This window comes from Sorex araneus, chromosome 8 (genome assembly GCF_027595985.1).
Source record: "Sorex araneus isolate mSorAra2 chromosome 8, mSorAra2.pri, whole genome shotgun sequence".
Taxonomy (NCBI): Eukaryota; Metazoa; Chordata; class Mammalia; order Eulipotyphla; family Soricidae; genus Sorex; species Sorex araneus.
Genome location: NC_073309.1, coordinates 56,912,051 through 56,936,976, shown reverse-complemented (window position 1 = coordinate 56,936,976; position 24,926 = coordinate 56,912,051). Strand labels below are relative to the sequence as shown.

At 44.4% G+C, this 24,926-nt stretch overlaps 1 protein-coding gene across 1 annotated transcript; it reads left to right on the top strand.

Annotated features, from left to right (window-relative positions):
* The first annotated feature begins 239 nt into the window (after window positions 1-239).
* LOC101553105 (zinc finger protein 606) lies at window positions 240-24,539 on the top strand. Its single transcript, XM_004616926.2, has 7 exons — window positions 240-606; window positions 1,750-1,831; window positions 3,499-3,555; window positions 3,996-4,084; window positions 11,570-11,696; window positions 12,136-12,231; window positions 16,123-24,539. Exons 2-7 carry the CDS (start codon window positions 1,801-1,803, stop codon window positions 18,093-18,095), a joined length of 2,373 nt encoding a protein of 790 aa, XP_004616983.2. The 5' UTR covers window positions 240-606; window positions 1,750-1,800; the 3' UTR covers window positions 18,096-24,539.
* The last annotated feature ends 387 nt before the right edge of the window (window positions 24,540-24,926 follow it).

The following is a 24,926-nucleotide window of genomic DNA, read 5'->3' as shown; positions in this document are numbered from 1 at the left end:
TCCAGGCTCCTGTGCCATACCGCGACGCTCGTGATACAAGTCCCGTATTTCCACTTGCCGTGGCTTGAGGCTTGGGAATATAGGGTTTCTCACAGCCCCCTCTGCCCGTTGGAGTAGCCCTTGGATACCCAAGTCAGGCGTTATTGCCCAGTTTCGATTCCCGGCAGCCCGCGCGCGGCGCGTCCTAGGCAACGCGGGACCTGGAACTACGATTCCCGGCAACCCGCGGCTCCGCGTCAGGGTGACGTCAGAGGGTCGCAGCCATTGTTCACGGCGGAGCTGAGGTGGTTGCCGGCCGAGCTGCCGCCGCCAGCGCCTGTGCCGCGGTCTTGGAGGACGGGTAGAGGTGGCGCACACTAGGGACAGTCACGGGTAGCGCGTCGGTTCTTCCGCGTCCTCGGACCCCGAGGGACGTTCCTGGCCGCGAGGCCCCGAGCCTCCCCGTGAGAGCTTGGGCGGACGCCGGGATCGTCGCAGCCGGCCCTGCGCGCCTTTGTCTGGAAGCCCCGCGCCCCGCCGGCCTGCCGGCCGCGGAACAAAAGCCGAGGGGTCCGGGCGACCTCGCGCAGTCGCCTGACGAGAGGGCGGAGGCCACGCTGCGGGCAGGTGAGGACCCCGCCCGCGGCGACCAAGGGGCCGGAGCCGGGGAGACACGGTGTCGCCGCCTTCTCCCTCCAGAGCGCGGCTCCTGTGCGGGCTCCGCGGGCCGGGGACAGCCGCGAGGACCGAGGGTGGGTCGCGGCCCACGGAGTCCCGCACGCCGGTTTGCTGTGCTCTGCAAAAGCGAGACCTCCCCGGAGCTGCAGGACGGGGAAAGCACATGGTTTCCACTTGACGACGCGGCTCGATCCTGCCGCCACACGGGGCCCAACGAACTCCAACTGGAGTGAGCCCTGAGCCCAGACAGGATGCCCCAGAACCCGAGAAAAAAAAAAAGTGACATTCACATGAAAAAACAAAAAATCTCGGTGTGCGTCTTGTACTTGTGTTGAATGTTCAGACGGCGGCGGCCGTGCTTCTTTAACTCCCTAACATGTTCTTCGTGTCTCTCTGTGATTCCCCAGCCCCATCCAGCGACCACTCCCGAGTCCCCAGCTTATGTACCCGAGCTGGGGGAACTTGCAGTGATTGTTGTTAGATTAGACAGCAGTTGGAGACCTAATACGGCGCTGGGCTTCTAGTCCTTCCCAATGCCCTTCTCTGCAGAAGGCCAGGCAGAAAGCGCTCATGAGTGAACATGGAAGCACAAAACAGGGTTTTTTTTTTTTTTTCTTTTTGGGTCACACCCAGCAATGCACAGGGGTCACTCCTGGCTCTGCACTCAGGAATTACCCCTGGCGGTGCTCAGGGGACCATATGGGATGCTGGGAATCGAACCCGGGTCGGCCGCGTGCAAGGCAAATGCCCTACCCGCTGTGCTATCACTCCAGCCCCAAAACGGGTTTTCTTCAGGAATTCTGCTAAGTTTTTCACCACATATGGTCCCCCGAACCCCACCAGGAGTGATCCCTGAGCACAGAACCAGGAGACCTCGTGGATGTGACCCCAAAATTGTTTTAGGTCCCATACCTAGCGGTGCTGGACTGGCCGTGGGCCCCCACGTCTGGGGAATTGGACTTGGGTGAGTGCAGTACTTGTTCTCCAGTAATTGAACCAGCACCTTACTCCAAAACTGCTTTCTTACAGTTCTTCATCTTTATTTTCATGGATCTTCTGTCTGATCTTGTGTCATTCTACATTTGTCTTTAGGTTGAGATTGCAGTTGATTTCTGCCTGTCATTGGACCTCAGTTCTTGAATTATGGCTGCCATAAAGCCATGGACCTCCTGGGGTGAGTTCAAGGCATTTTTCTTCTGGACCTCCCCAGCAGTGATACTGTAACTGGGGGTCAAAACTGGGGAAGGGTTGAGAACTTTGGGAGTTGGAGGGTTTGTTTCTTGGTAATTAAAACTGAGGGGATAGAGTGATGGTACAGTGGGTAAGGTGCTTGCTTGCCTTTCATAAAGCCGACCTGGGTTCAATCCCCAGCATCCCATATGGTCCCCTGAGCCCACCAGAAGTGATTCTTGAGTGTAGAGCCACACCCCTGAACACTATCGGGTATGGTCCAAAAGAAAAAGAAAAAAACAACTGACATTTAAAAAACAAAACTTGCAGGGCTGCAATGATAGTACAGCAAGTAGGATGCTGGCCCTGCACATGGCCAACTGAGTTTTAATCCCCATTTGTTCCCCTGAGCACCTTTGGATGCAAAGAAATAAAGAAAAGATGACTTGCTCATTTTATTGTTTTGTTTTTGGGGATGCTCAGGGGTTACTCCTGGCTCTGCAGTCAGAAATTGCTCCTGGCAGAGCTCCAGGAATTTTTGGCATTTCTTAGAAAGTAGTTATTACCAGTCCAGAGAGAGACTTGGCCTTGCATGCAGGGTACAACCAACCAGTGTTCAATCTCCAATACTGTATACGGTCCCTCTCAGTACCTCAATGTGACCCCAACACCCCCACCCTACCCCCAAAAGAGAGAAGATAGTCATAAAAATAAGCAAAGTTTCTATACTATGGTTTAATTTTTACTATTCTCACATAGCATTGATCTGTAAAATAATTCTAAATAGTAGTATGATGTCATTGTATCTTTTTTTTTTTTTTTTTGCTTTTTGGGTCACACCCGGTGATGCACAGGGGTTACTCCTGGCTTTACACTCAGGAATCACCCTTGGCGGTGCTCAGGAGACCATATGGGATGCTGGGAATCGAACCCGGGTCGGCCGCATGCAAGGCAAACGCCCTACCCGCTGTGTCATTGTATCTTTAAGGGAAGTCCTGTATTTCTATAAAATGGATACAGTTTTCACCATTTGAGGGATTTTGGTCTTTGCTCTGTGTCATGTGATTGTTCTTTGGTGATAACATGTGGACATACTTCCTGAATGACTTGCCTTTGTACTTCTGGTACTCATGTGGTTTTTTTTTTTTTTTTTTTTTGCTTTTTGTGTCACACCTGACGATGCACAGGGATTACTCTTGGCTTTGTACTCAGGAATTACTCCTGGCAGTACTCAGAGGACCATATGGGATGCTGGGAATCAAACCGGATTGGCTGTGTGCAAGGCAAATGCCCTACCCACTGTGCTATCACTCCAGCCCCACATGTCGTTTTTTTAAATTTTTTTCTTTTTTTTGGGGGGGGTCACACCCAGTGATGCATAGGGGTCAGTCCTGGCTCTGCACTCAGGAAATACTCCAGGCGGTGCTCAGGGGACTATATGGGATGCTGGGAATCAAACCTGTGTTGGCTTCGTGTAAGGCAAACTCCCTACCCACTGTGTTATCACTCCAGCCCCTACGCACACCTGTCTTAATGAATTATTTCAGGATCCCCTAGACACTTGCATGACTTTGTTGTACACATAAACAGGTCTTTATTTCCATTTTGTTGACTTTGTCACTAGAATCAATGTCTCAGTGTCTCTTCTCCTAATCTGGTGCTCTGATGCAGGTATCCTTATGAACCAGTCCTGGGGGATGGCATCTGTTGATCCATGGGCCTCCTGGGGTGAGTCAAGAGCCTGTGTCCCCATTGCTTGTGTTTGCTGCTTTGTTGTCACTTGTAGGGATCAGCAGTGGGAAACCAGGTGGGGATTTTAGTCCATATTTGTCTCTGCAAAGCTGAGACCGTGATGGATCATAGTGCTCCGTTGGGGTATACATTGTGATATCCTCCAAGACAGTGCGCATGAAAATAAACATGTCATCATTTAGGTATCAGGTCTAGAAAGACTGAAAAAGCCCTGCTTCAAATAGACTGCCTCAGAAAGGGATATGTTGTCGTTCCATGTGTCTCTTCTCCTATCCGAATTTCCTTGTCTATATAATAAGAAAATGTGTCTCTTCCCTTAACTCAAGGGGGTGGACTAGGGGCTGGCACAATCCCTCCAAAGGGAAATACTTAAGACAGGGAGAATGGCTTTTGTGACTTCAGTTTTCTTCCCACAGCTCTGTGTCCTCAGGATTCTGCCTGGAGCATAGAGGAGAACCCTGATGAGGGGAGGAGGGCCACTGCGATCCCACCAGACCAGGTCCAGGTGAGATGGGGCTTCTGCTTTTTCTTGGAAAACTGCCTTATGCCTTAGGATGTCTAGCTTTCCCCTAACCATCTGAATTGGTGTGGTTTCTTGGTTTACAAAGGAGTGTGAGTAGTAAAGTGTGAGTAGTAAAGGAATAAGGCAGAAATGATCACCTCCTGCGCATGCACAGGGAGAATTCAAGATAGTTTCCTTGACTAATTGTCAGCCAAGCCTATGTAATTTGAGCTCAGTGGACAAAAGAGAGCCACCTAATCTAGTAGCCCTCTCTTTTGTCCTCTTACCTTCTTTTATCTCTCAGTGCTGAGTCAGATTGACAGTGTCTTGGAGACCTGTGTGTTTCTTGGAGGGGAACAAGGACAAGTGTAAAGCCATGTCCTGAGGATCTTCCAGTCCTTATAAGAAGATTTAGCTAAGACCTCATGTTCAGGACACAGGGAGACTGAAATGGTCTGGGCAGTAGGACAGAGTCTTACATAGGGGCTCCCAGGATGGCCAGGGTACTTTTGCTGAGGAGAGAGAAGCTGTCTGGGAGTCACAGCTTACCAGAGGCAAGAAGTGAGGAGGTGCATCAACCAAATGGGTATGGCCCTGTTTAGCAAGGTGGAGACTCCTAGGTACATGTGTGCTAGGATGGGCACTGCCACTCTGCATGACCTGTGTTCTGGGTGGAGTCTGATCCCAGTTGGGATTTTAGGCTAGAAAAGCCAGGACTGCTGCAGAGATGGGGTTTCATCTTGGTAGTATGAAACTCCATAAGTGTTGGTAGCAGGATTTCTCCTTCATCGTGGCTGAGGAGAGGCTCCTCGCAAGTTGTGAAATGGCTCAGAGACAAGCTAGTATTTTGACCTTTGATTAGGGCTGCCTGGAAATAGGATCTGAGAGGTGTAAAGTTTCTTGAAAAGGGACTCTTGACTATCAGGACATGAAGATGACACCCAAGAGAAAAAAGGATAGTAGCAGAGTTGATGTTAGGGATGTGTTACGTGCCCAACTTCCTTACTGGAGGTTGCCACTTAAGTATTTTTAATCATTGTTAAAGTGTTCGTCACGTACCATAAAGTTCACTACTTCCAGAGAGGGGGGGAGGGAGGGAAACTGGGACCATTGGTGGTGGGAAATGTGCACTGGTGAATGGACAGGTGTTGGAACATTGTATGACTGAAACCCAATCATGAACAACTTTGTAACTGTGTATATCACTGTGATTCAATAAAATTTTTTTTAAAAAAATCACTATTTCAAAATATACTACGGGGGCAGGAATGAAGCACAGTGTCTCTCGTATCTAAGGTTCTGGGTTTGAATTTCACACCCATCAATTAAATACAGCTCAGTGGTTCTTAGTATATCTTCACCATCAGCAGTATTTTTTCTAGAATGTTTTCATCACCTTGGAAAGAAGCCATATATCTACTAGTTAATCACTTTTTCTTTTTTGGAGGTAAGGGTAGGGAGATTGGGCTATAACTAGGTGTGCTCAGGGGCTGCTCTAGATCGTTCAGGTGTTACTCTTGGCAGTGTTGAGGTACCTTACATGGTGTAGGGGATTTGAAAAAGGAATTGGGATACAGAATCAGTGCCTTTACACCATGCCATCTCTTTTGCCTAATTGTCATTTTCTGTGGCAAGCACTAATCTCACTAGTCTGGATATCTTGTAAAGGGAATCATATAATATGTGCTCTTTTGTGTCCAGTTTCTATCATTTAGTCTGTATTCAATGGTTGAAGCCTATATCGATTTTTTTGTTGTTGTTTTGTGGAGGGGAGATGTGCATACCCAGCATTGTTCATGGATTACTCCTGGCTTTGCACTCAAGGATCAATGCTGAAGGGTCTTAGGGGACCCTGTCTGGTGCTTGGTATAGAACCCAAGTTTACTGCCTTTAAGGCAAGCATCTACCCACTGTGCTGCCCCTCTGGCACTGTGTATTTTTCTTTCCATGACTCAGAGGTGGCCATTTTAAATTGTTTCAGTTTCTTGGAATCATCGCGATATTTCTAAGGAAGTTTTCCCTTTTGGTCTCTGTCAGATTTACTCTAAATTCCCTGTTATGAAAGGTAAAAATAATTTCATTGTGGGGCCAGAGCAGTGGCACAGCAGGTAAATGCTTCCCTTGTACACAACCAACCGAGGTGCAATCCCAGGCATCTCATCTGATCTCTCAAATATTGCCAGAAGTGGTTCTTGAGTACAGAGTCAGGATTATCCCTAACATCACTGGGTGTGGCCCCAAAACCAAATAATAATAATTTCATTGCCTTTTAGCTGGTATTTCTAAGTTGAAATAAGCAAATATGTGATACCATAAAAACATTAATGTCTCTATGCCTCCTCCATTGTTAAAAAAAAAAAGCCAACAACAACCCAGAGCTAAGAGCTATCACAGTTTCACAGCTGACTGGTGAAGCGCATCGTGAATATGCTGTTGTGGGGATTCAGAAAGCCCTGAATTACATGCCATGGGGTGTGCTTGCCTGGCATCAGAATTTGGGGGAACCGATAATTGCTGCTGTACAGTCATTTTTAGATCCTGTAACAGACTAAAAGATGGGCCATGAAGCAATCTTTGGGAAATAAGCCAGTTGTAATCAAACACTGAATAATTCCTGGTAGCTGTTATACTCTGCCATTAATTCACCTAAGGTTTTTTGAAAAGTATTGCATTAATACCAAGAAAACAAAAACAAATACTTAATGAATAAAATCATCCTCCAGTGTCTGAAGAGTTGTGACTTCTGAGACCATGTTCCTGGCCCTCTTACCACACTCACTTTGGATTTTTCCCTATGGGAAACTCAAGACTTTAATCGTGAGTTTTGTGTTGAGTAAAGTCTTCGGAAATGCATATGAAAGTCTCGTATCCTTTATACCCTCTAAATTAAATATTTGTTGAAATAAAGCATTCATCTCTGAAAACCTCAAATCCCTTGTTATCTGAGTAGTCTGTTCTTGGGAACTCATTGGATAGTGAGGGGGACCCTAAATGCCATTATTTTGAGAAGTACAAAAAGTAATGTCCCAGCCCACCTAAAAGTACACCCAGCCTCCCCAAATAGAGCATTCATCCCCTTTCATAATCCACCTAGGTCTTCTGCATGCTAAACATATGGCACATATTAAGCATCCGTGATACTCTGCACCCATCCTTGGTTGTCTTGAGTATGTACATAGTTGATGTCCACTGCAAAGAGCTTACACTAACATAAAAAATAAAATTCTAAAGATACCAGTGAGATCTGGATTTTCCCAGGTTTTATGAAGGGCCAACTATCAAGAGTATGAAGGAAGGTAATAATTCAGGAGAGACTCACGAGTTTTTCCAGGTGAGCTGAGACCCGTAGCTGGAGCGATAGCACTGGTAGACACTTGCCTTGTTTGAGTTTGATCCCCGACATGCCATATCCCTCCCTCAAAACTTAGAGATTTCAACATTTTTCTGGTGTTAGAGTTCATGACATGATTTTTAAATGCCAAGATTAACACTTTCACATGTGTATTAGACATGAGAATACTTACAAGGATTTGTTTGAAGCAATTCTTCTTATCAGATGATTACCAAGGGAGGCTTGGAAGGGTCCAAGCAGCAGTATAGCAGGTAGAGCATGTGCCTTAAAGCCAACCTGTGTTTAATCTCCAGAACCTCATACGGTTCCCCGAGCTCTGCCAGGAGTGATCCCTGAGTGCAGAGCCAGGAGTAAGCCGTGAACATAGCTGGAGGTAGCTAAAAAAAAAAAAAAAATGACCTGGGAGCTAGATCAAACTGGTGGAGCACATTGAGGAGCTACTAGTTCCACCCTTGGCATCGTATGCCTCTTCCTACCCTCTGCCTTCAGCACATCTAGTGTGGTACTGGTAACCCTAGAGCACCTGTAGGCCTCAGCAGCGCCATAGGACCTGGTACCAATTAGGTCCGCACCCATGAGTCTCGCCTGGAGTACCCACATCCTGAGCACTGCTCAGGAGACTAAAAGACAGTTAGGGCTGAGGATGCAGATGAGGTTCTGGGATCCTACCCCCAGAAAATAACACCCTCCCGATATAACCCCAGTTTGGCAAAGAAAAAATCAAAGTGAAATTTCAAATAAGAGTTAATTACCTTTGGACAGAAGGACTTGCCTACTTCCTTTTTGTGGGCTCCTGCTCCTGAAGCAGTATCAGAACAATGTATTTCCTCTCCAAGACATCCAGAATCTGTCTTGGCTCGTAGGGGGTGATACTAGATGCTTCTCTCATGTCTTGCCTCTGTTTCCGCATTTTCCTTTGTATTCCTGAGGCCTCGATGAATTGTGGATCCTTGCAGAGGCCTTCTTACTGGAGATTGTTTTATCTTCCTGCTTGGCAATTTGTGGGCCCTTCCACTTTGTCCAGTTTAATAGAATCTCTGATCCTGCACTTTGATTTTCCTTTAGCTTTTTAGGTCAAGCTCAGTGATGTTCAGGGGTGACTCAGGCACTCAGGAATCACTCCTGGCGTGCTGGAGCACCATATGGGTGGCGGGGATCAAAATTGCACATGTAAGGCAAACTCGTTATCTGCTGTACTATCACTCCAGTCCTTTGCAACTTTTTTTTTTTTTAATTTTTCTCTCCTTTCCTCTCTTCTGGTGCTGGAGATGGAACTCAGGGATTCACTTGAAGCAGTGGGCACTGCTACTGAACCACACCTCCAGTTCTGATTCTGGAACTCTTTATGACAGATTCCATAATTAGGGAAATAAAAACATAAAAATTGACCAGTAAGCATGGTCAGCACTACTTTGACTTAACATTGAATAAACATGGTCAAAATTAATGTTTCATGATTTTTGCTTTTTTCTTCTTAATGTAGTCCCCAGTCACATTCTCTTCTCACAATTTCTGAGAACAGCTATTTATGTTTATGAAGCTAAATCATTTCCATGTTAAAATGGAGTCACTGTTGAGGCATATCTTAGTAATATTTTCATTTTTTTTAGATGTTTACTTTATTTATTGCTTTTTGGGTCACACCTGGCAATGCACAGGGATTACTCCTGGCTTTGCATTCAGGAATTACTCCTGGCAGTGCTCAGGGGATCATATGGGATGCTGGGAATCAAACCTGGGTCAGCTGTGTGCAAGGCAAACACCCTACCTGCTCTGCTATTGTTCCAGCCCCCTAGATGTTTACTTTAAATGTAGCTTTTCTACTCATCTCCCACAATGTTTACTCCATTTGCTCCCCTATGGCTGTACACTCAATTTTTTTTCTGGACAAACTTATAAAGGTTCCCTAGTCCCCCCACCAATATATTGCTGTTCCAGTCAGAGATTTTTGTTTCACTTTGTGAACACACATTCACAAACATGTGTTTCAGCATGGCTAGTATTCTGTCTAGCTTTTTAAGAAGCAGTACCACTTCTGACTGCCATTTGACAATTACAGGCTTTTAAACTTTGCTTACCTTAAGGTCACAGTTATGTTGTATTACTCTAACTTGTTTGCTTGTGTTTCCTTGATTGCTAATGAAGTTGATTATCTTTCATGATAATCATGAGCAGGCCTCTGAGAGGAAAACCAGTAAGTTGTCATTGATGAATCCAGGTTTGGAAAGATTTTACCAAAGGAGGTTGAGGTCGATTCAGGGACTTACTGGAGCAGAATCCATTGTGGATTTTAAGCTAGTGCTTGTGAAGAGGGAGAGGGAGCTTGTCAGCTAGCTATGATAAAAGTTGACACATTGGGGCTGGAGCGATAGTACAGCGGGTAGGGCATTTGCCTTTCACACGGCCGACCCAGGTTTGACCCCCAGCATCCCATATGGTCCCCCAAGCACCGCCAGAAATAATTCCTGAGTGCAGAGCCAGGAGTAATCCCTGAGCATAGCTGGGTGTGACCCAAAAAGAAAAAAAAAAGTTGACACACTGAGGTAGCAGCAGCAAGCAGCAGAAGTATGGAGAGAAACTCCCACTACCAGGCACAGGAAGAAAGGCTTTGAGGAAAAGGCTGACTGCAGGTAGAAGAGAAGTGACTTAGCAGGCTGCAAGATGATTCCTGAAGCAGATCTCTCAGTGGGTATATCTTTAGCAACTGTTTTCTTTCAAAATTAACTGCATTGACACAGAGGTAGAACAGAAAGTCTGTTTCAGTGTGCTAGAACAGAAAGTCTGTTTCCAGCATTGCCAAAGAGGGACATGTAAGGGAGCAGGACTGTGGGTTTGTTGCATGCCTTTCGTGATGCTCCACATACTCCCTCACAAGAGAAGGCATGCCCAGATACCTAAGACTGCTGACTGTTGATTCCTAGGCTATGATTCATCTTCCTTTCTCATTTTCTATTGCGTGTTCTTGTTTCTATTTTCCCTAAATATGTGAAATTTTAAGCATTTGAGTGCTTTCAAATGAGTTGAAGGGGGTGGAACATATACTTACCTGAGGTCCTGAATTCTATACCCTTTGGGGGTACCACATACCCTTCTCCCTAGAACTGCCACCTGGTTTTGTCTTCTATATATATATGGAAGCCCCAATCTAGAAACAAGAACTTGGCCCAGGAGATAGTATAGCACATACCTGTGTTGGCCTCCCTGCACCACAGGGCCCCTGACACTGCAGGGCCAAAGCAGCATCACCTCCTCGGGTCCTTGGCTAGTTGACCAAGAGTCACCAGTTGGGCCATCGATTTTCTAAGCACCACTTGGGAGTAAGAAGTTACCACTTCTAAGCTCCCTGAAGGAAAGAAAGAAAAAGAACTTAAAGGGCTGGGAGACAGAGCTTCTTGGGCTCAGGGCTTGCACGTGCCTGACCTTCTTGGATCTGTGGCAGGACGTGGTTCACTGAGTTTTGCTGCATGCAGCCCTAGAGGCCTCAAGTACCACTTGGGTGGCCCAGGTAACACCAGCACCTCAGGGCTGAGGAGCATCACATTGTCAGGCTGTCTTATTGGATTGCCAGGCTGAGAGTTGCTGCTGGGTCTCCCTGGCCTCCTAAGCACTACTGGGGTGCCCCAAAACTAATATAAATGTAAACAAGAATTTATATTCTTTGATAGTATTCTAACAGACCCACTTTGGCCTGATGGGTAATCTCTGACTGAACCCTTCCTACTGCAGCTAGGAAGATAGTCTGTGTAAATCACTCTTGAAGACCTAGATGATGTTGATCAGACTAGCCATGGTTATTGATCTGTAGTTCGTGCTTGTAATTGGCATCTATTAAGATTCTGGACCTGGTTTTGTTTTTTTATCTCCAGAGAAGGGACCATCTGCTCATACTAGCCATTGTTACTGAACTGTGGAAACGTCTAAAACCTGCTGGTGTTGTGATTATTGTGAGTCTGGGCATCTGATTCTCTTAGGGTATATTCCAAATGTGGACTACTGGTGTGGGTATGGTACTCATGTGGGCCATGTCAGAATATCGACTATATCCAGGACTGCTCCTAGATATCCTGTCGCCTCCCAGGACTCCACCCCCAGGATACAGGTGTTCTCAGACTGAGAAGGAATCTGTGCTCTTCTAGGAACTAGTGACCTTCAAAGATGTGGATGTGAACTTCACCCGGGAGGAGTGGGAACAGCTGGACTCTGTTCAGAGAACCTTGTACCATGATGTGATGCTGGAGACATATGGGCACCTGCTCTCAGTGGGTAAGGCTGGTAATACTCAAATAAACAAAGTTATTCCCATTGCAATACTTTGTTATTTCCATAGGGACCTTAGAAGGCCAAGTTGATATTGAATCCTTAGGTTCAAGGATGAAATTGAAATTTTTGTTTTGTTTTGTTTTTGCTTTTTGGGTCCACTTGGCAATGCTTAGGGGTTCCTCCTGGCTCTGCACTCAGGAATCACCTCTGGTGATGCTCAGCGGATTATATGGGATGATGGGAATCGAACCTGGGTTGGCCGTGTGCATGGCAAACACCCTACCCACTGGACTATCACTCCAGCCCTCTAATATTGAAATTTTTGATGCTTATAAAACATGAACTAGGAGAGGCCATGTTTATCCTGCCCAGATATGAAATTAGGAATTGACAGAAGAAATGTACCTTGCTAAACAAGCCTATGTTTTCCCTCTATGCTTAGGAAATCAGATTTCCAAGCCTAAGGTCATCTCTCTGTTGGAGCAAGGAGAAGAACCATGGATGGTGGAGCAAGCACTTTCTCAAAGCACCTGTCCAGGTGAGAGCAAGCCCTCAGTGGGAGCAAGGAACATTCTTCCAAGCCCTCCTTATGAGAAATGGGCTGAGTCTATTGGAGTTAGCATCCTCTGGTACATTCACAAATTTCTTCTTGGAAGTTTATTGACTTTTCTTTTTGCTGCCATTGATTCACAGTAAAGTTGCCAGCTTACTATGTACCTGTGCACTTTCATCCCCTCACTGTCTTCTCTCCTGATGCCGCTCCCATTCTCGGATGTCCTTTTCCTTTAGTGAATTCTCATTCACTTATTTGGCTGGTAATTTGCAGGGGAGAGAGCCTCCTCCCAAATAGTACTGAGAGGCCACTCCAGTGATACCTGATCCTGGCCAGATGGGCTGGTGGGTGGTTCATTAAGATTGTGGTGCTTCATGAGCCATCCAGTTCAGGGGCCACCTCAGTGGTTCTAGGGACCACTGGAGTCACATCTGTCAGGGCTCACTGGGCCTTCTAAATTACATATGATGATACCTGAGAGGCCATGTGGAGTTATGGATTGACTGAGGATGTGTGCATGCTAGGCCTGTTTCCTCACTCCCTTCCTAGCCTAGACCCTGTTTTGTAACTTTAAAATTTCCTTCATTGGGGCTGGAGCAATAGCATAGCAGGTAGGGTGTTTGCCTTGCACGCGGCTGACCTGGGTTTGATTCCCAGCATCCCATATGATCCCCTGAGCACTGCCAGGAGTAATTCCTGAGTGTAGAGCAAGGAGTTACACCTGTGCATTACCTAGTATGACCCAAAAAGCAAAAAATAAAATAAATAAATAAATAAATAAAATTTCCTTCATTGCTCAACTTGTACCTTGTAGCTATAGACTTTGTTTAAGAAAAAAAGGGGGGGGGCGCGGGTGAGGTCATCAGTGACTAATGGGACCAGATAATACATTGGGTAAGGTACTTGCCTTGCACGTTATCAACTCAGTTTCAATTCAGCAATCCATATTGTCCCCTGAACCCTACCAGGGGTCATCCCTGAGTGCAAAGTCAGGAATAATTGCTGAGTACTGCTTGTGCCTCCTCCCACCTCTTCCAAAAGAGCTGAAAGAACTCGATGGATTGGTGCACATTCTTTGCACCTAGGAAGCTCGGTTGGATGCCTGGCACTGCATTGTTCCCCCAGGCATCATCAGGAGCAATCTGAGCACTAAATAATGCTGGGTGAGGCCTCCCAAAATTAAAAAATTCTTTTAATATAGATAATAGAGTTATATGATTCATAAAACTTAAAGCTATATAAAGTAAATGTGTGAACTGGAAGAATCTCATATTTTCTCCTCTTGTCAAGATTACCTTTTTGTTTATTTCTGTTGTGCTGGAGTGATAGCACAGGGTATCACGGGTAAGGTGTTTGCCTTGCACATGGCTGACCCGGGTTCAATTACTCTGTCCCTCTCGAAGAGCCTGCCTGGCAAGCTACCCGTGGTGTATTCAGTATGCCAAAAACAGTAATAGCAAGTCTCACAATGGAGACGTTTCTGGTGCTTGCTCAAGCAAATCGATGAACAATGGAAGACAGTGCTACAGTCTGTTGTGGGGCCACACCCGGTAATGCTCAGAAGTTATTCCTGGCTCTGTGCTCATGAATTATTTTTGGCAGTGCTCAGGGGATCATATGGGATGGCCATGTGCAAAGCAAACACCCTATCTGCTGTACTAGTTCTCCAGGCCGTTTTTCTGTTTGTTTTATTTTGAATCACACACAGTGGCAGTGCTTAGGGTTTATTCCTGGTTCTCATTCAGGGATCACTCCCGGGATGTTGGGGACCTTATGGGGGTGGCCAGGCATTGAACCCTGGTTGACTGTGTGCAAGGCAAGTGCCTTAATCATTGCACTTGTGGTCTGGCTTCTTCATAGTCTTCTTTTGGGGAGGGGGAGGGAATGCAGGGTATCACACCCAGTGGTGTGTAGGGCTTACTCCTGGCTATGAACTCAGAGATCATGCCACCGGGACTCGGAACCACATGTGGTGCCAAGGATCAAACCCGGGTCAGCTGCATGCAAGGCAAGTGCCATACCTGCTGTACTATCTCTCCAGCCCCCTTTTTGTTGTATTTTGAACCATACCTAATGATGGCACTCAGGACTTACTCCTGGTACTCACTCAGTGATCACTCCTGGCATGTTTGAGAACCATATTGGGTGCCAGGGATTGATCTTTGGTGACTATATGCAAGGCAAGTGTCTTAATCCATATACTAGTGCACTTCTCATCTGGTTTCTTCACATTTTTTTTCTAAAGTGCCTCACTCCCTACACTGTTGATGTGGTCTCTTCACATATGTCTTTTCTTTTTGAGGGATGGGGTGTCACACCCAGCGATGTTCGGGACTTACTCATGGCTCTGCACTCAGGATCACTCCTGGCAGGGCCTGGGATCATTTGTGGTACCAGGGATCAAACCTGGGTTAGCAAGCGCCCTAACACATATACATACACACATATCCTGTTTGTTGGTTTGTTTGTTTTAAATGGTTGAAGATTGAATGCAGGTTTCATACAAGCAATCCCTTTTACTATAGCCCACAGTGATTTTTGCCCTATGACTTGGTGAATTTAGTGTCATTGAAATCATGCAATAGAGACTGTGATAGCGTCATAGATGACACCCTGACTTGAAGCCTCTGTGTCCTTTCTACTCCACTGGGAAAAGATTATTAAAAACATACTGTATTTTCTCTGATCTTAAATTCCTTTACCTTTTCCCTTTGCTAAATAGGCTTTGTGATCTGTCAAACTATAACTGACTTCTGAGTTCTATGAGTACTTCCGGTGGGGATGGTCACTGATCTGATTCATGACAAAAGAAAACAGTGAATTCTTCTTAGATGAAGTTAGATGATAGATGAGCAAGTGGACACTTTAAAACTAATATGTAAAGTATTACAGGCCTTCTAGGAACGTGCAGAAACTGAGCATCTCAGGTGTCCAGGATTATTCTCTCCTGCACATCCAAATTTGGTCATCTTTTCATGGGAAAATACTCCTCGATGGATATTTTTATCATCAGCATATACTTTGTATTTTGGTTAACTTCTTTTGTTAGTTTTTCACTATTTTTTTCTTGTTATCTTTCTCTAGAATAAGTCATCTTAAAAATAAATTGCATTTTCCTTTTTAGTTGATTGTCGAATTTCTCGAGCGGTCTCAGTAAGGTCTCCATTCGTCCTAATCCTGAGATTTTAGAAACCTCTCTTTACTCGTCCTTCCCAACGATGCTGTATTGGAGGTTCTTTCAGGGTCAAGGGAATGAGACCCATCACTGTTACTGGTTTTGGCATATGAATACACCATGGGGAGTTTGCGAGGCTCTCCCATGTGGACAGGAAACTCTTGGTAGCAAGCCAGGTTCTCCCAGAGGGAGAACTAGGTTATAAGATGATGAGCGGCTGCAAAGCGGCCGTGTGCTTCTGGGAGCTTGGTTTTAAGTCTCTGGATGTGGGCCATTGGTGGGATTACACGGCGCTGGGGGCAGTACCTGGGTGTGATTGCCTAACTACTGGAAAATGAGAAATCTGAGAGGTAGAGGCCCAGTCCCCATCCGAGCAGGCTTGGACGTCTCAGCCCCGGGTCCCACACACCTGGGTTCCTATGCCGATACCTTCATGCGTGAGGCTTGTCCGAATGTGTGGAGAGGGGCCTTGAGCATGGCTGTGGCTAGGCTCCGGAGGTCTTCAGCCGTGGGAGCACTGCTTGGGGCGGGGAGGGAAGCTGGAGCCCACCCCCTCCAAGGGGCCCCGGGGAAGACAGCCAGGCACGTGGACAAGAGACTCTCTTTCTCCTTTTTAGTAACATAGAAAAAATTTTTACTTTCTACCATATCCTGTACGTTCTTTATGTTCTCATGGCTTTTCTCCTCTCTCTTTATTTCAGAATGGAAGAAAAAAATTGAGAGTAAAACATTGATCCCAACACAGAATATTTTTCAGGAAGAAAAGTCCCATAGCATGAAATTGGAAAGGTATATTTGGGATGATCCTTTGTTCTCTAGGTTAGAAATTTTGGGATATAAAGACCAATTAGAAATCTACCACATGAACCAGAGCACAGCTATGAGGCAAATGGTCTTCATGCAAAAGCAAGTGCTTTCTCAGAGAGGCTATGAATTCTGTGAATCTGGGACAGATTGTAACCAGAGTTTAAATTTTGTTCCATCTCAGAGAGTTTCTCAAATTGAACATTTCTATAAGCCTGATATAATTCCTAAAAGTTGGAGATGTAACTCGGCCATAATGTATGGAGACAATATTACTTGTGAAAATAGTTATGACAAAGCCCTTTCCCAGTCCATGCAACTTATTCACCCTGTAAGAATGCAAACTGGAAACAACATTTTCAAACGTAATGATACTGTTAAATCTTTCAATCACATATTACATTTTGGTGATCATAAAAGAATGCACACAGGAGAAAACCTCTGTGAATATAAGGAATGCCATCAGATTTTTAACCAGAGCCCATTATTCAGTGAACATCCAAGATTTCACATTGGGGAAAACCAATATGATTATAAAGAATATGATAATATCTTTTATTTCTCATCCTTTATGGAACATCAGAACATTGGTACTGTAGAGAAGGCATGTAAATACAATGAATGGGAGAAAGTCTTTGGATATGACTCATTCCTTACTCAGCATACAAGCACTTATGCTACAGAGAAACCTTATGACTATAATGAGTGTGGCACATCTTTTATCTGGAGCTCTTATCTTATTCAACATGAGAAAGCACATATCGATGAGAAACCCTATGAATGTGACAAATGTGGAAAGGTTTTTAGGAATCGTTCATCCCTTACTAAACATGAACGGATTCACACTGGAATAAAACCTTATGAATGTAATAAGTGTGGAAAGGCCTTCAGCTGGAATTCTCATCTTATTGTACACAAGAGAATTCATACAGGAGAGAAGCCTTATGTATGTAAAGAATGTGGGAAGTCTTTCAATTGGAACTCCCATCTTATTGGACACCAGAGAACACATACTGGAGAGAAGCCTTTTGAATGTACTGAATGTGGAAAATCTTTCAGTTGGAGCTCCCATCTTATTGCCCACATGAGAATGCATACTGGAGAGAAACCCTTTAAGTGTGATGAATGTGAGAAGGCTTTTAGGGATTACTCAGCCCTTAGTAAACATGAAAGAACTCACTCTGGAGCAAAGCCATATAAATGTACTGAATGTGGAAAATCTTTTAGCTGGAGCTCCCATCTTATTGCCCATCAGAGAACTCATACGGGAGAGAAACCCTACAATTGTCAGCAGTGTGGTAAAGCATTCAGAGAACGCTCAGCCCTCACAAAACATGAAATAATTCATTCTGGGATTAAGCCCTATGAATGTAATAAGTGTGGGAAATCATGCAGCCAGATGGCGCACCTTGTTAGACATCAAAGGACTCATACAGGAGAAAAACCTTATGAATGCAATAAGTGTGGGAAATCCTTCAGCCAGAGCTGTCACCTTGTTGCACATAGAAGAATTCACACTGGTGAGAAACCCTATAAGTGTAATCAGTGTGAGAGATCCTTCAACTGTAGCTCTCACCTTATCGCGCACCGAAGAACGCATACCGGAGAGAAACCATATAGGTGCAATGAATGTGGAAAAGCATTTAATGAGAGTTCTTCCCTTATTGTGCATCTGAGAAATCATACTGGAGAAAAACCCTACAAATGTAATCATTGTGAGAAAGCGTTTTGTAAGAATTCTTCTCTTATAATTCATCAGAGAATGCATAGTGGAGAGAAACACTTCATATGCAGTGACTGTGGAAAAGCATTTAGTGGTCACTCAGCCCTTCTTCAGCATAAGAGAAATCATAGTGAAGAGAAAGTGTGAATAGAATTGATGAAAGATTTTTCTTTTATTGTACAATTGATAATACACTGGGGAAAAATACACTATTTGTAAAATCAGAAGGGGAAATTTTTAGTAAGAGTTCTTCATTGAACAGAAAATATATTCATCTTAGATGAAATCTATGAATAAGAAGAATATGGAAAGATTTTAGAAATTATAGAGCCCTTTTAAATACTAGTAAAAATGGAGAATTAAAATTTCCTTCATGATCCATCAGGAACCCTGCTGAAGAACATGAATGTAGTAGTGGAATATCTCTGTACAAGATCCCAACTGTGTGGATCAGTGTGCACTGTTAAAGGGAGAAATCTGTAGGAAAGGTGTTTTAACTGAAAATAGTTATTTGGTTTGTTATTTTGTCAAACCAGAGTAGTGGATGGGAAGCTTTATAGTAACATTTTACAGTAACATTTGTAAATAATTGTGGAAATGCAGACTTTATCATGGATAAATAACAGAGTATGGAATACTAAATCTGAACTTACAGTAAAAGTATTGAATGGCATATTTACTGTTGATCAAGATTAAACCTATAAAAGTTTAGTAAATTAGATTATTAATTGTGGAGAAGTTAATGACTAGGAGTATGAGATAATGGTAGAACAAAAAGTAAGACTGCATAGCACAGTGTATCAGTGTCTTTGACCACTTCTCACTGCATTGTTGGACAATTAGTTTGTAATATGTTTTATGCAATCACTGTATGTTATGATTATGGACATTGCATCAGTATATACAGTGTGAGGGAATAAAAATAATATATTTACAATAGCACCTAAAGTATATATGAATAAGCAATGTAAAAAAACATTGGGGGTGGGGGTCAGAGCGATAGTACAGCAGGTAGGGTATTTGCCTTGCACGCGGCCGACCTGGGTTCAATTCCCAGCATCCCATCTGGTTCCCCAAGAACTGCCAGAAGTGATTCCTGAGTGCAGAGCCAGGAATAATCCTTTAAGCTCACTGGGTGTGACCCAAAAAGCCAAAAAATAAAAGAAACAGGGAAAATCAACATGGTTAATTTAAGATTTTTTGAAAACTTAACAAACAGGGTTCTTACAGTGTGGTAGGCACTGTTTTGAGTGAGTTTTCAAGCACTAACTTTTCAGTTACTTTAATTCTATGAGATAGGTATTATGACACCCAGTTTTACAAGAACAGAAACTGAGGTTTGAGATATTGAGAAGGCTAAGGACACACCTAATATTTTATGGAGCATCCTGTCATTGCTTCATTGATTCTAAGGTGACCGGATGCTGCCTGGCATCAAGCCCCTTTGAATTATTGGTCCAGAGTTCATGTTTTCGACCACTATATTATGCTGACTCTCAAGTGATTTTTTTGCGTGGAGGAACTTTTTGGGTCAGACCTGGCAATGCTCAGGGGTTATTCCTGGCTCTGCAATCAGGAATCACTCTCGGCAGTGCATAGGGGACCATGTAGGATGCTGGGGATCAAACCCAGGTTGGCCACATGCAAAGCCCTATCTGCTGTACTATTGCTCTGGCCCTTCTGTGATTTTTTTTAAATTTCCTTTTTTTGCTACACCAGTGATGTTTGGAGGCCACTCCCAACATGGTGCTCAGGGGTGGCCCCCAGCACTGTTGTGGAGGACCGTATAGTGCTGTGGATTGGAAGCCAGCATTCCACATGCAGAGCAGATATTTCAGCCTTTGAGCTAATTCCCTGGACACTCCCAGTGATTTTTTTTAGGAGATTGGGGGCCCACACCTGATTATTCCTGTCTCTGCACTCGCTTCCTGGTGGGCTCTGGAGATCATATGGAATGCCAGTGATCGAACGAGGTCAGACACCTGCAAAGCAAGTGTCCAACCTGCTGTACTATCTCTCTGGGCCCAGTTATTTGGTAATAAAAGCAAGAAATGTCTAAACCATTGAGAAATAAAGTTCTCTAGTGCTCTGTCTTGAAGGAATTTCAATAATATGAGTGTTAATATCAGTTTAGAATACAGTATTTGACTTGGACATTCACAGTTACTGCATTTGGTGGGTACTGTCCCTAGAATGTCATTGCCCTCACCTCTTAAGTATTATACCATAACAGTGGCTGGAGGATTCAACTGAGTTTTGACAAATCAGAAATGTTCCTTGGGGCCGGAGTGATAGCACAGCGGGTAGGGCGTTTGCCTTGCACGCAGCTGACCCGGGTTCGATCCCCGGCATCGCATATGGTCCCCCAAGCACTGCCAGGAGTAATTCCTGAGTGCAAAGCCAGGAGTAACCCCTGAGCATTGCTGGGTGTGACCCAAAAAGCAAAAAAAAAAAAAAAAACAGAAATGTTCCTTATTGGAGTTAGGATGTTCCTTGTGGTCCCCACTACCAGTGGGAGTTCTGTTTCTCTAAGTATCCTTGAGTTCAGTGTGTTTATCCAGATAAGAAGATATCTTTGATAATTGGATTCAGAAAGGAAGAGAGGTAGGTCAGTCATCTCCTAGAGTAAGGAAGTTTCCTGCTCTTAGGTGAAAGGACAAGATGGGTAGCAGGATTTGAGTGACTCCACCAGTTCATAGATATTTCTTGTATTTCCCTAAAGTAAGTCTATTAGAGACCAACAGTCCTTCCCAGATGGGCTTCCAGGATATTTGATGAAAATACAAAGTTGAAAAAGATTCATCTAGTTCTTGATAGGTACACATCCCTTATGATTGAGAATCAGTGAACCACTGGTGTTATGGGTACTTGAGTTCAATATTTGAGTCCCGTAACTGTACTTCACTAGGTATCAAACATCAGATTCCCTACCTCTTGGGCTTAGTGCATGTGGTCACTCAATAAGTGTAATAGGGGTGAATTAAGCAAAAGGACTTTCTCATGTGATTTGTGCCAACAGCTTTGGAGATAATATTTTGCAGTGTTGGGGCTGGAGCGATAGCACAGCGTGGAGGGCGTTTGCCTTGCACGCGGCCGACCTGGGTTCGAATCCCAGCATCCCATATGGTCCCCTGAGCACTGCCAGGGGTGATTCCTGAGTGCATGAGCCAGGAGTGACCCCTGTGCATCACCGGGTGTGACCCAAAAAGCAAATATATATATATATTTTGCAATGTTATCTGAGAAAGCAACTTAATATATTGAGTCATAGTACTGACCTTGGGCTGGAGCGATAGCACAGTGGTTGGGCTTTCGCCTTTCACTCGGCCAACCCGTGTTCGATTCCTCCGCCCCTCTCGGAGAGCCCGGCAAGCTACTGAGAGTATCGAGTATCGAGCCCGCGCGGCAGAGCCTGGCAAGCTACTCGTGCGTGTTGGATATGCCAAAAACAGTAACAGTCTCTCAATGAGAGACTGTTACTGGTGCCTGCTCAAACAAATCGATGAGCAACGGGATGACAGTAACAGTAACAGTACTGACCTTTAATAATGAAAGTCAGATGCATTACAAATCTAGTTTCTCTAACGTAGGATCTCCATCGCTAGCATTCACTATCACACAAATATCCTGGCAAGTTCCTTTGTCACCCAGGTGCTTCCTCCTGGAAGGATTTCTCTCTTCTGTCACCTACCCCACAGCTGATATCAGCGTCCCCTTATATGTAGTACTCCCTGGTCCCATCTGACCTTCATTGTTTTCTCTGTATGGCCAATGTATTGCTCTGTGCCCCCATCTTCCACTCCTCCCTAGCAGAAACCTACTGGACCCAGTTGGAACTCATTCAGTGATCATAATTTCTTTCTCCTTCCTGCTTTGACTGACAGTTCTTTATGCATGTCTTTCATGAGCCTTCCATGGTTCCTTTACCCCACTCTTCTCATTTTCTACTTGAGGGTTGTTCCCCTGCATTTCTTCTAAAACCCAGCTGTAATACTCATGACCGGATCGTCATTCACTCCCTTCATCAGAGTCATCCATTCATGAGCTGCTTTTTTTTTTCCCATTTTGGGGCGGTGCTCAGGGCTTACTCCCATCCCTGCAGTCATGGATAGCTCCTGGTAGGGCTCAGGGACAATATGAGATCCCAGGATCGAACTGGAGTCAGTCTTGTGCAAGAGAAATACCCCACCCTTTGTACTGTGGCTCCACCCCCTTGGATTGCTCATTTACACATCAGATATTTCAGCTCCTCCCTCACTTCTATAATTAGTTATTATAATATTTTAACATTGCATTATCCATAGAGGTAATATTCTAATATCCTGACTTTAAGGTTTCTTTGTTGCATCAATCACACTGCTCCCTTCTCTAATGCCTTTCTGTTACCAGCACCTGCAAAATCACCATGTTTCAAACCTTTTTCTAAGCTAATCAACTACACCTACCTGGATTCCAGCGAGACAGATCCTTTTCTCATGCTGAGTCTCAGCCTATGGTATAGTTCCCTCAGAAAATAGAAGCAATTGGCAGAGGTTTTTCATCACTATGACTTCCTCCCCATTCTCACAGTCTTCCTGCCAGAGCCTATATGATTTAATTGGATGTGTTGGTCCTTAAACCTATCCCTTCTCTAACATTGCTCCCTCAATTTTCCCTTATCTCCTGCACAATCAGATTTTTCAACTCAATTATTTCCTCTTTTTTGGTGGGGAGGGCTTGGTGACTCAGTGATGATCAGGGGTTACTTCTGCTCTGCACTCAGGAATTACTCCTGGCAGTGCTTGGGGGACTATAAGGAAAACTGGGAATTCAACCCTGGTTGGCTATGTGCAAGGCAAGTATCCTATCCCTGTACTCTCTTCAGCCCCTCTACTGGATTATTTCTGTCCTATAAATAGACTTTTTAAAGGATTGATACCAAATCCTCTTCACTCTGGCATCATTTATGTCATTTTAGATAAGAAAATTTATCTGTACTTCCTTTCCAGGAAAAACTCAAAAAGTACCTCCCTCCCAGGTAATTCTATATTGGAAATATCAGTCTGTTTGTGTGTGTGTGTGTGTGTCTGTGTGTGTGTGTCTGTGTGTGTGTGTCTGTGTGTGTGTGACAGAGAGAGAGAGATTTTAGGCACTGAGATTTACAATATTGATAACCAGGTTTCATGTAAATATATATAGTGTTCCAACACCACCCTCTGCAATAGTGTCCCCCTTCTCACTCTCCACCCCGTTATTGTTTTTTTCTCTTTAATATCATTAGCATTTTCCTCTTTTTCTTGTTTTTTTTTTTTGTGGGGGGGAGGGGACCCCACCCTACTGTGCTTGCTTCTGCTTCTGGCTTTGTGCTCAGGGATTACACCCAGAAGAGCTAGGTGGATTATATGGAGTATCTGGGATTGAATTTAGCTGTGTCATGGCAAGAAGTGCCTTGCCCGCTGTGCTATCTCTTTGGCCACATCAGTTCTGGATCATTTGCTGATGGAAACATGTTAATCAGCTGACTTTCAGGGCCTTGCTGCCTAGCTAGCCTCCAGTCAGGCCATCTTTGCTGTTTCCTTCCAACCTCAATTATCTTACTCTAGGGAGTGCACATTCATATCTGCCCACACATTTTTTTTTTTTTGGTTCCAGGAATTGAACTCAGCGAGGCTGCTCATACTCTTCATAGTCACATAAAAAATCTCAAGGCTATAAAAACTAGCAGTACGCCTGAAACTTTTAAAGATAACTGTGATGTTTTTAAAAATTATTTACAGCTTTGTTACAAAGATGCTTGCTACCACAAACAAATAGAGAAGACTTGTGTTTTTTGCTCTCATCTGGTGGTTTTCAGGGCTTATTTCTGACTGTGTTCAGTGATTATTCCTGGGAGTGCTGGGGGAAGGCTGTCACACCAGGGCCAGTCAGGATCAGCCATGTTCAAATTAAGTTTGGCTCCTCAATAAATAGTACTTGTTCTTCTCTTAAAAGTTCCTTCATATAAAAAAAAAAGTTCCTTCATGTCTAAGTTAACCTATCTTCATTATCACTGCATATTACAGTTGTCTTAATTTGGGGACCAGAGAGATAGGTAAGGCATTTGCCATTATAAAGTCCACACAGGTTCAGTCCCTACTACCATGTCACCGAAATATAATCCCTCAAGCCCTGGTAGGATTGAACCATGAACACAACCAGGAGTGAGCCCCTGAACGCGGCTGAGTATTAACCAAAAACAAAGTTGTCTTTTTTTTTTTTTAATTTGGGCTGCACTTGGTGCTCAAGGCTTACTCCTGACTCTAAGCTCAGGGATCACTCCTGGTGGTATGCAGGGGACCATATGGGGTGCAGGATATTGAACCTGGGTCAGCCGCATGCAAGACAAATGATATCTTACTTGCTGTAGTATCTCTCTGGCCCAAAGGTTGTCTTTTTTTTAATAGAATCAACATCCTAATAACGCTAACTTTTGTGTCTGGATTCTTTGTTCTTTGAGAGTTATTATATGGCATTTTACTCCCTTCCCCCCCACCCCGTGTAGATTTACTTAATTTTGATGTGTCATAATTAGTTGTTCCATTCATCTTCATCTTTTTTTAATTTCATTTTTGAACTACACTCAGCTATGCTCAGGGCTTAATCATTTTTTTTTTCTTTTTGGGTCACACCCGGCAATGCACAGGGGTCATTCCTGGCTCATGCACTCAGGAATTACCCCTGGTGGTGCTCAGGGGACCATATGGGATGCTGGGATTCGAACCTGGGTCGGCCGCATGCAAGGCAAACGCCCTACCCGCTGTGCTATCACTCCAGCCCCTCAGGGCTTAATCTTGACTCTGTACTCAAAAGTCACTCCTGGCTGTGTTTAGGAAATTGGTGCCAAACATGAACTTTTTTGCTGTATGCAAGGCAAGTGCCCTATCCCTTATATTGTCTCTGGCCCCCTGTTCATCTTTTGATGTGCATGAAGTTGTTTCCAGTTTTGGTTCTTGTAAGTGT